This window comes from Podarcis filfolensis (assembly GCF_964270895.1).
Source record: "Podarcis filfolensis genome assembly, chromosome: Z".
In the NCBI taxonomy this organism is placed as follows: Eukaryota; Metazoa; Chordata; class Lepidosauria; order Squamata; family Lacertidae; genus Podarcis; species Podarcis filfolensis.
Genome location: NC_139617.1, coordinates 48,168,604 through 48,182,197, shown reverse-complemented (window position 1 = coordinate 48,182,197; position 13,594 = coordinate 48,168,604). Strand labels below are relative to the sequence as shown.

General features: G+C 47.3%; 1 protein-coding gene across 1 annotated transcript in view; it reads left to right on the top strand.

The window, feature by feature from the left end:
- Window positions 1-4,790, top strand: part of TTLL11 (tubulin tyrosine ligase like 11) — a 76,283-nt gene extending 71,493 nt beyond the window's left edge. The window contains exons 9-10 of the mRNA XM_083597307.1: window positions 3,743-4,018; window positions 4,598-4,790. Coding sequence (XP_083453433.1) covers window positions 3,743-3,984 — 242 coding nt within the window. The 3' untranslated portion in view covers window positions 3,985-4,018; window positions 4,598-4,790. The remainder of the gene's footprint in view (window positions 1-3,742; window positions 4,019-4,597) is intronic.
- The last annotated feature ends 8,804 nt before the right edge of the window (window positions 4,791-13,594 follow it).

Genomic DNA, 13,594 nt, shown 5'->3' with positions numbered 1-13,594 from the left:
TCCATCTTTCCCAACATCAGGGTCTTTTCCAGGGAGTCTTCTCTTATGAGGTGGCCAAAGTCTTGGAGTCTCAGCTTCAGGATCTGTCCTTCCAGTGAGCACTCAGGCTCACTGGAATGGTACCCAGCATCCAGATATTTATGAAGGCTATTGCCCCTACCTTGGGAATCCTCATGCTCAGTTTGGTGATGACATCTCAAGAGGAGTCCAAACCCATAGAGAACAGATGGATGGACGAATGGACAAACGAGGGGCAGACAAAGCATTTTCCAAAACAGGCAGGGTTGGGAGTCCTTAGACCTGAAGTCCTGGGGAACTGCTGCCAGCCAGTATAGACAAGACTGAGCTAAATAGGTTTGGGGTCTGATTCAGTAGAAGGCCTTTCTCCTTTGGTCTGATGCAGCAGGGCTCTTTGTAGAAGCTCTCAAGGGCTTGTACTAGCAAAGAAGAAGAAAATTTCCTCATGGCTCTTGCAGAGAACACTTTTTTTATTGGGTTAAAAATTCACTGAAGCAATGCAGGAGGCCTCCCTGTCAAGGTATTGTAGACCCAAAGTCAGTAAGAGGGAATCCTAGAATTGTAGAGGTGGAAGGAATCCCGAGGGTCATCTAGTCCAACCCCAGCAATTTTGTTTTGGGTGCTGAAATGGAGGCCTCCTGAGGGTTAGTGTCCATATTAGGTTTCACTTTAGGGACTCAGGCTCCTCACCATCAACTTCCCACCCCTCCAAATCTCTTCCCCCAAAGCTGAAATTTGGCTGAGGCGGGATCCGTATCCTGATGGCGGTAGTGAAATTGCTGCTGCAAAAAGTTTAGAGCAGGGGTCAGCAACCTTTTTCAGCCGTGGGCCGGTCCACCATCCCTCAGACCTTATGGGGAGCCAGACTATATTTTGAAAAAAACAACATGAACGAATTCTTATGCCCCACAAATAACCCAGAGGTGCATTTTAAATAAAAGCACACATTCTACTCATGTAAAAACACGCTGATTCCCAGACTGTCCGTGGGCCGGATTTAGAAGGCGATAGGGCTGGATCCTGCCCCCAGGCCTTGGGTTGCCTACCCCTGGCTTAGAGGAAATGCCCAACTTCTGAATTTCTTTAGTAACTAGTGGAATTGATGGGCAACTAGAGCAAGAGGAAGCTTTATTTTTTCCCTACATTTATTGCTTCAAGCAAGCATTGCCATCTGGCCTATTGTTAATTCGGGATTAGCGCTTGGTGAGAGGTTTTATTTTCCTTTCCCCTTTTTCCATCCTAAATTTTTCTGTGGATAAGCAGAATCTGTTGTTTGTGGAGTATCGCTTGCACAGATTTTTGTTTGTGCAGTATGTTTATTGGCATCATATGTCGTCTTCTTCTCTTTTTTTTTTTTTTTTTTGCTGACTGGGACGGGTGACGAGAAAAATATTTATTTTGTGCTGCATTCAAGGTAGCAAGAGTTCCTCTCTTTCTTCCCACCCCTCGTCCTCCTCCTCTGAAATCCGAATGTTTACTCTTGAGCCACACAAAATACATCTGGTCTACAAGCCACTTCCAAAGCAATTTGGGGTGGGTGAAAGGGTAGAGATGAAACTAATAATAATAATAATAATAATAATAATAATAATAATAATAATGCTCTGGCACATTTCCTTCTACCATTGAAGTACTTTCATTGTACTGTGCGCCATTAAAACTATGGGGCTGGCTCCCAAGGGAGGCAGTGGTGGCCACCAACATGGATGGATTTAAAAGAGGATTGGACAAATTCACAGAGGAGGAGAGGGCTAGCGATGGCTCCTAGCCGTGTTGGCTGTGCTCTGCCTTCCCGCTTGGAGGCAGTAAATGCTTCTGAATACCAGTTGCTGGAAAGCACACAAGGGGCGAGGACCCTGGAGGATCCTGCTTGCGGATTTCCCACAGGCATCTGGTTGGCTGCTGATAGGGCCGGTGGCCTGAAGCATCAAGCTCTTCCTATGTTCTTCTCTGGCAATGCAGGTGGAGTTGTCAGGCATGAGGCAAGGGAAGTGGGGGCCACAGGTAGGTTGTCATTTGCAGCCCAAGTGCTTGCTGTACATCGGGGAGGGCTGTGTAGAGAGAGTCTCTCCCTTTAAATTCCTAGGAGTTTATCTCAGTGAAGACCTTACTTGGAAAATCAATGCAACCCAGGTTGTTAAGAAAGCCCAGCAGAGACTCCATCTCCTCAGAGAATTGCGGAAGAACGATGTCAATCAACATTTGATGATCTCCTTCTACCGGTCCACAATAGAAAGTGTCCTTTCATACTGCATCACGGTGTGGTACGCTGGTTTGACATCAACTGATAGGAAGTGCCTACAGAGGGTGGTGGATACAGCACAAGAGATTATGGGCTGTCCCGTGAATCCGCTGGATGAAATAGCGGAAGAACGTTGCCTCAGGAGAGTGAGGAAAATTCTCAGGGATGATTCACACCCTGGCCGGCACTTTCTTGATCTCCTGCCCTCGGGCAGAAGATATAGAAGCATGATTAGTCGCACCAACAGGGTAAAGAACAGCTTCTCTCCGTGGGCTGTTAGGCTGCTGAGTGAAAAGATAACAACAGGGCAACTGACTTTCGGGTTTGGTGGGTGTGCGTCAGTAAACGAGGGGAATTAAGACGTAAGAGAGCTGAGTGGGGGGTGCTCATGTAATCTCACTGTATACAAGTTGTACAAGTGACAATAAAGTATTTCCATTTCAATTATATCCTTGCTCCGTAGGAAGACAAGCCTTGAACAGCGTCACACTGAGGGCCCATAAAAGGGGGACACGCACGAAGAGCCAAAATGAAAAACCCACATTTGGAAAATTTATTTTGCAAGGGGCTTCTCTCTCCCTCCACCCCCCCCTTTCTTTTCTGTCCCCCGTCAGGTTTTTAATATGTGCTCCGGTTACCCAATGAACGTTAACAACGGGAAGCCCTTAAATGCTCCATTTTGTGTCTCTTGTGCCGATTTAATTGCCAGGTTTTATTAAAAAATGTAATGGATGGGCTTTATTTTAACATCCATGAATAAGTTTTCAGTCCAAGGAGCTGGGAATGGAAATTAAGAGTGAGTTGGGATGGGGGGGTGTTAGGTGAATACCCCTCTTTCCCCATTCCCACCTCCATGCTCTCCCAAGAAGCAGAAATAGGGGGGTGCTTTTAATCCACAGACGCTGTATGTGTGTGTGTGTGTGTGTGTGTGTGTGTGTGTGTGTGCGCTAAGCTGGCAGTGGGGGAGCATTCAGTTATTCTGCAAAAATAACTTGGAATATAAGAGCCCTCCTGGATCAGGCCATTTAGTGCAGTATCCTGTTCGCACAGTGGCCAAACCCAGCAAACAGGTCCCCAGCGCAAGAACCATCTCTCCCCCCTATAGTTTCCAGCAACTGATTTTCAGTAGTGCTGTCCTATTTTTATTAATATCCCATATATAGATATTCTATCATAGGTTAATTGATTTTTAAAATAATTTTTCCTATGTTTTTAGCTGTTGTTATTTTTATCTGTAAACCCCCTTGAATCCTAGTCTGGGGAAAAGGTGAAATATAAATAAATACAGTGGTGCCTCTGGATGCGAACGGGATCCTTCCCCGCAGTTGAACGCTTGGACATGTATTAAGGTAATTTCTCCATAGCGGCTGCTGCTTGACTGAGGTGCTGCAGTAAAACCACCAATAAGCGATATAAACCAAGACAGTGCAGAACGAAAGCCTTGGGAGATTTCTGACGCTTTCTTTTCCCTTTTCCTTCCAGGGATGGACTTGCACGCGTTTGTGGAGGCGATTTGCTTCCTGGCACAGAGGAGGTACAAGTCCCTCTCCCTGCACGAGCAGGTGGAGCTCCTCATTGACTTCGCGGAGTGCAACTTGGCTGCCCAGGACAAGAAGCGCGCCAGCTGTGACCAACGCGTGGCCCTGGTGACGTGCCACCAGAACAGGCTCCATCTCCGCCCGGCCACCGACATGCTGGTCAATTACAGAAGCTCCCGCCCATGAAAGACTGCGTTTGCTGATACGGATTTAAAGAGAGGTTTAGACCACATTCTAGTCCTTTGGGTGGAGTTAATCTCATAGCCTATCTCGTCCTCCCATTTTTTATTTATTACGTCTGGGGCGGTTTGTGGGATTTGGGATTGCAGATACCATCGCTTTGCCGTGTCCCTTTGTTGTTAGGAGGAGGTTTTTGAGGGTGCGCCGAGCCCTGGTGGCACCCTCAAACCCTACTTTGCCGGGACCGTGTCATCTTTTTACTCAGACGACATGGAGCACACCGCCATTAGCCTCTGCAGTAGACCGGAAGTCTAAGAGGGCATGTAATTGGTGGTGTGTTAGCCAGGGCATTTGGGTGTCCCCTAGTTTGTCCTGCATTTCTTGTGTTGATAGGGGTTTGTTATTTTTGTAGAAGTCTGTTAGGTGGTATAAGCCTTTGGTTTGCCAGGTTTCAAATCTGGAGGTTTTGTGCTGCGTGATAGAACAGCTGAGTCACTTTCTGACTCTCTCACAAGTTTGCTGCCTCACACTAACCAGATGCAGGTGCAAGACAAGCACACCTGAATTAACCCTTTGTTTCCCTTCTCTCTCTCTCTCTCTCTCTGCCATAAACAGACAGGGCTCTCTTGCACCCCGGGCTGATCACACAATGAACTGACACTGGAGGAGGAAGAGTCCAGCCTTAGCCTCGCCTCGCCGGAAATTCTTCAGTTTGTCTGGAATGGGGGAGGGGAGCTGGCTGCCCTTGAACTTCACACGTTGGGAGGGGTGGGCTTTGGAATTGTGCACTAAAATTAAAAATTAAAATCCTATTTGGTTTACTCCTATTTTCTTTAAAGTAAACTGGTGTAGATTGGGGGGGGGCTGCCTGTTCAAAGTTTTGACTTTAAACTTAATATTTATATGGAAGAAGGGCAGGTGGGGTGAATAGGGCCTCACTTCCGCTACCACTTTTCCCTAAATGAAAGCTTTTCATTTTGGAATGTTGCATTCTGCACTCGGCACAAACTCGTGCACTTGCATGGTGCCTTCAAGGGGATGTGGGATATTCACAGACCCCGAGCACAGGGAGTTAATGCACTCCTCAGCTTCCTTGGGTGAGGATTGAAGTCCACCCTTTTCTACCGGGCACCTAAGGGGTTCCAGGACTCACACAGGGGCTCCGGCTGCTCCTTTTCAGTGAGAGGGACAACCACCCGCCACCTGCACAGAATGGTAGAGTTGGAATAATTAGTAGTAGTAGTAGTAGTAGTAGTAGTAGTAGTACTCCTCAACCCATTGTACTGGGCAGCTTCCAGTATATACAAAAACTTCTTAAACATTAGAAACCTCTGGATACAGGGCTGCCTTCAGATGTCTTCCAAAAGTTGTGTAGTTCTTTATTTCCTTGACATCTGAAGGGAGGGTGGGTGCCACCACCGAGAAGGCCCTCTGCTTGGTTCCCTGTAACCTCACTTCTCACAATGAGGAAACTGCCAGAAGGCCCTCGGAGCTGGACCTCAGTGTCTGGGCTGAACGAGGGGGGTGGAGATGCTCCTCCAGGTGTATACTAGGCCAAGGCCGTTTAGGGCTTTAAAGGTCAGCACCAACACTTTGAATTGTGCTCGGAAATGGACTGGGAGCCAGTGTTGATCCTTTAGGACCTGGGTTATATGGTCCCAGCGGCTGCTCACAGTCACCAGTCTAGCTGCCGCATTCTGGATTAGTTGTCATTTCTGAGTCACCTTCAAAGGTAGCCCCACGTAGAGCGCATGACAGCCGTCGAAGCAGGAGATAACCAGAGCATGCGCCCCTCTGGCAAGACAGTCTGTGGGCAGGGAGGGTCTCAGTCTGTGGACCAGATGGAGCTGGTAGACAGCTGCCCTGGACACAGAATTGACCTGCGCCTCCATGGATAGCTGTGAGTCCAAAATGACTCCTAGGCTGTACACCTGGTCATCTTCCCCCATCCGCCCAAAACAGTACTTCTGTCTTGTCAGAATTCAACTTCAATCCATTAAACACCTTCCACCCGCCTACAGATATTCACACAGGACATTAATCGCCTTCATTGGTCCCCGACTTAAAGGAGAGGTAGAGCTGGGTATCAGCCATATACTCCCAGCCCAAACCCCCTGATAATCTTGCCCAGCAGCTTCATATAGATGTCAAAAAGCATCAGGGAGAGGACGGAACCCTGAGGCCCCCCACAAGTGAGAGCTCAGGGGTCTCAACACTCATCCCCCAACACCACTTTCTGGACACAGCCCAGGAGGAAGAAGCATCTCCGCCCCCATCATTCAGCCTGGACACTGTGGTCCAGCTCCAAGGGCCTTCTGGCAGTTCCCTCCAGGCAGAGGGCCTTCTCGGTGGTGGCACCCGCCCTGTGGAATTCCCTCCCATCAGATGTCAAGGAAATAAACAACTATCTGACTTTCAGAAGACATCTGAAGGCAGCCCTGTTTAGGGAAGTTTGTAATGTTTGATGTTTTATCGTGTTTTTAATATTGTGTGGGGAGCTGCCCAGAGTAGCTAGGGAAACCCATCAGTGCCCCCAGCTCCCAACCCCCCTAGATACCATGCTCAGTGGTATCCAAAGCCGATGAAAGATCCAGCAGAACTAGGAAACAGCTTTCACTTCTGTCCCTCGCCAGCTAGAGTTCATTAACCAGCGTAACCACGGCAGTTTCAGTCCTGGGATGGGTCCCGAATCCCAATTGGAAGAGTTGTTCAGCAACCACCTGTTGAATCACTTTGCCCAAGAATGGAATGCTTTTTTTTAAAGAAGTGGTTGAATAATCACTTCTTTAAGGGGATCCAGGAAGACTCCCTCACAGAGGGAAGCATTTACCACCCCAGAAAGCCCATTGCCCAGCCCTTCCTGGCTTGCTGTGTACCTGCTCCTTCAGAAGGTGTGTAACCCCACCAAGAGCAGCAACCTCCCAGCTGGTCTAGGGTTTCCTGTAAAGTTCGTCTTCTGTTTTCAGTAGCACTTCATCTGTATGACTAGTCCAACTGAAGAGTTTTGCTGCCTGATAGTATCTTATCAAGTTTGTTATTCCAGTGCTTCCATAAGGGGGTTGGGCTAGATGGCCTTTGGCAGTCCCTTCCAACTCTTCCAATTCTATTATTTGTGAGCCAGATGTGGACTCTTTGAAGGCCCAGGCCAAGTGTAGAAACCTGTAGCCTCCAGATGTTGCTGAACTACAACTCCCATCAGCCCCAACAAGCATAGTCAGTGCTTGTGTTGAAGTGAGCAGTACGTGGGAATATTAGTTAGCCAAAGCTATTGACTGCTGCCCAGCTTGCCCACCCCCCCCCCCAGTTGAGACTTTCCACTTTGAATGGCTTATTGCTTCAGCATATTCTTAATTAAAATAATTTGAAGACTCTGCTCCTTTGCAGCTGGATTAAGACTGCACTGATCCTTTCATAATTGGATTTAAGCCATTGTTGTGTATTTGGGAACCTCCCACACACCCCCCAAACTGATTTGTTTCATTGTGACCATCCCCCCCTGCCCCGCCACCTCCGCCTCCATGAAGATGCAGAGTGTGCTAGATGAAATCTAGTAATCCATAGAAGTAAGAGACATACAGGTGAAACTCGAAAAATTAGAATATCGTGGAAAAGTTCCTTTATTTTAGTAATTCAACTTCAAAGATGAAACTAATATATGAGATAGACTCATGACGTGCAAAGCGAGATATGTCAAGCCTTGATTTGTCATCATTGCGATGATCATGGCGTACAGCTGACGAAAACTCCAAATTAACAATCTCAGAAAATTAGAATATTCAAGGAAATCATCAAAACAAGGATTGCAAATGGAGCAAGATTGGACCTCTGAGAAGTAGAAGCAGATCTTGCTTTGCATGTCATGGGTCGATCTCATATATTAGTTTCACCATTCAAGTTGAATTCCTGAAATAAAGGAACTTTTCCACGATATTCTAATTTTTCGAGTTTCACCTGAATCCCAGAATTGTAGAGTTGCATGGGACCCCCAAAGGCCATCTAGTCCAAACCCCTGCAATGCAGGAATCATGGATAGAGAACCCCTGGCAGGTGGCCATCCAGCCTCTGTTTAAAAACAGCCAACCAAGGAGTACCCACCCCTTCCCGAGGGAGTCCACTCCACTGCCAAACAGCTCCTATCATCAGGAAGGTCTTCCTAAGGTTTAGTCGGAATCGCCTTTGTTGTCATTCGGATCCACTGGTTCGCGTCCTGTCCCCCCACTCCAGAGCAGCAGAAAACAAGCTTGCTCTGTCCCCCATAGGACAGCCCTTCAGGTGCCCCTTGTTCTCTTTCCAGGCTCTGTTCCTGTTTTACAGCTGGGGGGAACCCCAAATGCATCCCCCCCACTACTTTTCATGCTTTCCATGTTTGATGTATTACAGTATTTTAATATTTTTTGGAAGCCGCCCAGAGTGGCTGGGGAAGCCCAGCCAGATGGGCGGGGTATAAATAAATTATTATTATTATTATTATTATTATTATTATTATTATTATTATTGGAAAAGATGCACCTGTTGGATTTTTGCCTGTTGGGCTTCAGGCCTCTCTACCTGCTGTCTGGGAGGAGGGTCCCATGTTCTATATTGCAGATTGTGCAAGCACAGCTGCAGAGCCCACCAAGAAATTAGCAGGCATTTGTGCAAAGTACGGCATATGATATATATATTGGCAATTACTATAATTAGATCAGCTAGCTAATTGGTACCTGTAAGCATGAGAAGAGGGGGGCCCATTTTGCTGTGTCAGAGGAAGGGGAGGAGAATACAAGAAATAAAGTTTTGGCTGCTGCCTGGGATCCAGGCGTTCCGATGCCTTTAAAAATGGTGGTGAGAATTTCTGCCAGCAAAACTTCTCATGACATGGTGATGCTGTGGCAGGAAAATAAGCACAGTTGCTTGCCTTCCACCCAGCTTTTTAAAGGCCCAGAGCTCTCTTGGGCCTGGACACTTGAAGACCCCCTGCGTTGTCAGGAGGGTTGGTTTAGGGTTGCACTGAACCAGCTCCTAAGCATTTGGTAAGAGCTGGATTATTGTACGTCATTTTCCTGTATGGCTGACAGGGGCTGATGGGAGCTGTCATCCAAAACATGTGGAGGGCACATGGTGAAGGCTAATCTAGGACAGTGGTTCTCAAGCTGGTTTCTTGGGGGGGGGGCGGGGAGGGCTTTGGCTTTCATTTTGAAAAAAAGCTAGTCTCTAGTCCCTATGAATATTAATATGTGGGTGAGCAGTGCATGTTGAAATTTCAGAAGCCAGAGCTGCAAATATTTTCAGCAGCTGAAGGTGGGACGTTTTCTGCCTTTCTGTGATGAGCAAAACCTGTTTCACCTAATTTATTGTTTGCTCATTTTGCAAAAATGTATACAAATTGCCTAAGGCAGCGCTTCCTGGGCCCAGAATTTCAGATTAATTTCATGTTTGAAATGCAGAGGACAGACACCCAGTTCTGTGAAAGTCTGTGGAAATGACATTGCCTGGAATGGATGTTTGATTTCTTGACTGCAGTATTTCTGGCAAGTGCAGCAGAAGAGAAGCCTCAGAGCTGCTTCTTAAGAGCTACATGAGAAGAGACCCCAACCCATTTATTCTTCCCAAAATCTTGTTTCATATATTCTTAAAATGTATTTCCTTAAATGCTCACTATAACGTTTTCTAATCTGTTTTTTGACACTCGAATGCAGGACTTAGTGTGGCTTGACAGTTGATAACTGGCTGTATTTGACAGACAACACACAATGGTATTAGTACTGGGCAGCATTTAATAGAAGACATCCAATGGCAGTTAGTATTTGACAAGTTTGGACACACTGTCACATTTGACAAATGCCAGGAGCAGATTAATTGAGAAAATGCTGGCAAATCTAAAGCACTTGGCCTAGGAGGTAAAAATTTCATGTTCAAGACAGAAGTTTGAGTTTTTCAGCTTTTGCTGTTTCACTTTAAATCTTCAAACCCACACTTTTCACAGCACAATTCAGTATGTATGCAAACATTCTCTTAATCTCCTGTGAAACTGGCCTGCAGATAATGGGTTCCTTAACATTTAACCTATTGACCAAGCATCATCATCATAATAGTAGTAGTAGTAGTAGTAGTAGTAGTAGTAGTAGTAAATTTATTATTTCTACCCCACCCATCTGGCTGGGTCTTCCCAGCCACTCTGGACGGCTTCCAACAAAGATTAAAAATACATTAAAATGTCACACATTACAAACTTCCCTAAACAGGGCTGCATTTAGATGTCTTCTAAATGTCAAGTAGTTGTTTATCTCTTTGACATCTGATGGGAGGGCGTTCCACAAAGCGGGTGCCACTACCGAGAAGGCCCGAAAGCATGGGGAATAGAATATAATTTCTTAGCATCAAGAGCAAGAAAAAGAATGTACGTTCTACAAACACCCTGGAATGCATTAAATTTGGCTTCTACTCAACCGTGAACTGATGGGTTCTTCCACAGTGGCCTCGTTTTGTGATGGGTTGGCCTTTATGCAATGGATTCATATGGCAAATAAGGGGACCCTGACTAAACATTAGGAAGAATTTCCTGTGGGAATTTGCGGTCAAATATAACTGGCAAGCTTAGGGCTCGTTAATGAATAAAGGGGTTAAGGCCACAGAGCTGTATTCCTAGACTCAGGTCACACCCGTCACCTCCAGTGAAGGAGAAAGTGAAGCTTCTTCCTTTACTGTCTTCCACGTGAAGCTGACCATGCAACACACCTGGGCTTGATCTCTTCAAGCCCAGACCACGTGCTCAGAAGTATATTTCTGCATTTTGTAACCCAAGAATTTTCTACCTGTGTTCTTGCTGCTGCATGGAATAACACATGAACCTGGCCTTTGGAGTTTGTAAGTAAAGCATTTAAACTTAATAATGGTGTGGTCTGTTCATTGTGAGACGTATAGGAACAAGGAAGCTCTGTCAGTGGATATTAAAAAGGCCCAACAGCCTATATTCCTAACACTTCACTGACACTACATCTTTTGTGAATGGGGTCTCTTACTGAATAGTGTGTTTAGCCCTGTCCTTTAGATACAGGGATCCAGCCAAGTCTTTCATTAATGATGGGTGATCTATAGCTACCCTCCCCACATACTTCCAACTCTGCATTTCAGTGATTCTATTATTCTTTGTGAAAATGTTTCCTATGGTTAAAAGACACAACTGGGATTGAGAGGTAGCTCTCTCCACCAATGCCAGTTGGCTATCTCTGCCACCTCATGAACACGCCACAGTAGGGCCTGCTTTACAGATAGCTTTATTAACTCGGCTTTAATTAGGTTGAAAACAATTATTAAACCATTCTAAATTCGCCAGGGGGCGGTTAGAATTCCACAGAGGAGCTTGGGGCTTAATCCACTGTGAAGCAGAAGAGGTGTGTTAAAAACACTTTCCATGGACTGAAGAGTTTGAAATATCCCCCTTGAGGGCACTTGATTTCTAAGAGCCACTGTGATGTAGTGGTTAGAGTGTCAGACTATGACCTGGGAGAACAGGTTCAAATCCCCACCTGGCCACGAAGTTCTCAGAAACTGACTAGCAGTCATTACAGTTGGGCCAGGATTTGGTTCTTATGAGGCCAGAAAAGACAACCACTTCTTCCCCCTGGGAATGGCCTCATTCTGGCAACTGGTGAGGTGATGTTTCCTCTTACAGGCCTCGCTCCCCACCTTGCCTTCTGCAACCCTCTCCCCTCTTTTTTGCTGCACGGTCTCTTCTGTCTGGCAACAGTGGTGCTTGGGGGAGAATACGGGATTGGTGTGGGAAATGTCACTGTGATAAATCAAAGTGAAGTGGTATGCTGTTGCAGTGCCACTTCTCATTCCTTCCCTTGCATGGCGCAGGCCAGGGCCATCCAGTTAACACCCCACCTCCAGCAGCACCTGAGAGATGTGGGGGTGAAGGGTGGTGGGGTAAGAGGGGCTCTTAGCTTTCGTTTGTCTTCAAGAGGAGGTGAGAAGCCCACAGACCTTTGGTCTTTCTGCCTAATACAGTGGTACCTCAGGTTAAGTACTTAATTTTTTCCGGAGGTCCGTTCTTAACCCGAAACTGTTCTTAACCTGAAGCACCACTTTAGCTAATGGGGCCTCCTGCTGCCACCGCGCCGCCGGAGCACGATTTCTGTTCTCATCCTGAAGCAAAGTTCTTAACCCGAGGTACTATTTCTGGGTTAGCGGAGTCTGTAACCTGAAGCGTCTGTAAACTGAAGCGTCTGTAACCCGAAGAAGAAGAGGAGTTTGGATTTGATATCCCGCCTTTCACTCCCCTTAAGGAGTCTCAAAGCGGCAAACAATATCGTTTTCCCTTCCTCCCCCACAACAAGCACTCTGTGAGGTGAGTGAAGCTGAGAGACTTCAGAGAAGTGTGACTGGCCCAAGGTCACCCAGCAGCTGCAGGTGGAGGAGCGGAGACGCGAACCCGGTTCCCCAGATTACGAGTCCACTGCTCTGAACCACTATACCACACTGGCTCCCAGTGTGGAGGTACCACTGTATGCAGAAAACTACCTACCTACCTACCTACACACACACACAGACACACACACACACACACACACACACACACACACACACATACTGGCAGATGTCTCCTCCCTTCTGGACAGAGATCAATGATCCAGGAGTAAAGATGCATTGAGGGGAGACATCTTTCCCGGGAGTTCCCGGGACCACATACTGCTTTGATCATAATGGAGTCAGACCCAGGCAGTAAACAGAGCGGCATCTGGATTCCAGCTAGGCTAGGCAGCACCAGCCCCTAGACTTCCTGTCTTTTTTCCAATTGGCTTTGGGGCCTGGGGCTGGCAGCCTGCCTGTTGGATATTAGCAGCCAACCTATTTCCAGTCACCCCAGGACAGGATCCTACGTGCTGAGAGCAATGATGAATTATTATGGTTCCACCCTCCCCCAACCCCCCCCCCCCGCAAACACCTGCCAGATGACCGAACAGCCTGGCAAGATGTTGACATCGGAAACTGTTTTGCTACCAAGTCAGACCACAGCTCTGTCTAGCTCACTGTTGGCCACACTGGCTGGCAGAGGCTCTCCAGGTTTCAAGTGGGAGTCTCTGCTCATGCTATTGGGGGCTACAGCTGAGGCTTCCTGCTGGCGCTCTGCCCTTTCCCAAAATGGCTGACTGTGGCATAGGCACCAACTCTTAGGGGGGCCCCCATGTTTTCCTAGGGCCGCCCCATGATTCAGAGGGCAAACATGTAGCTAGCTGTGGTATGGCTCAGTGGTCAGTGACTCCTGCTGATGCTGCCGCCACTGGCTGGGGGGTGGCTTCTCCCGTCTTTCCCTTGCATGGCGCGGGGGGGGGGGGGACAGGACAGGGGCCCCTGAGGCCAGACTGCCGCCACATTCAGCTCTGCATGATGTTGCGTGCATGACATCATGACATCGCATTGGGCCTCCACAATGTTTTTGAGAAGTTGGTGCCTCTGCTCAATGGACTTTCAACAGAGGGAGACTTGGGCAATCTTTCACAATATGAAAGCCTTATAAGGTGTCAAAATTTGGTGTCCCAAATGTATCTTCTACATTATGGATCTTCACAATCTTGCAAAACCTCGGCTCCCTGGTGGGGGCGGGGGGTGGGACTGCCTGCACAACCTTGAA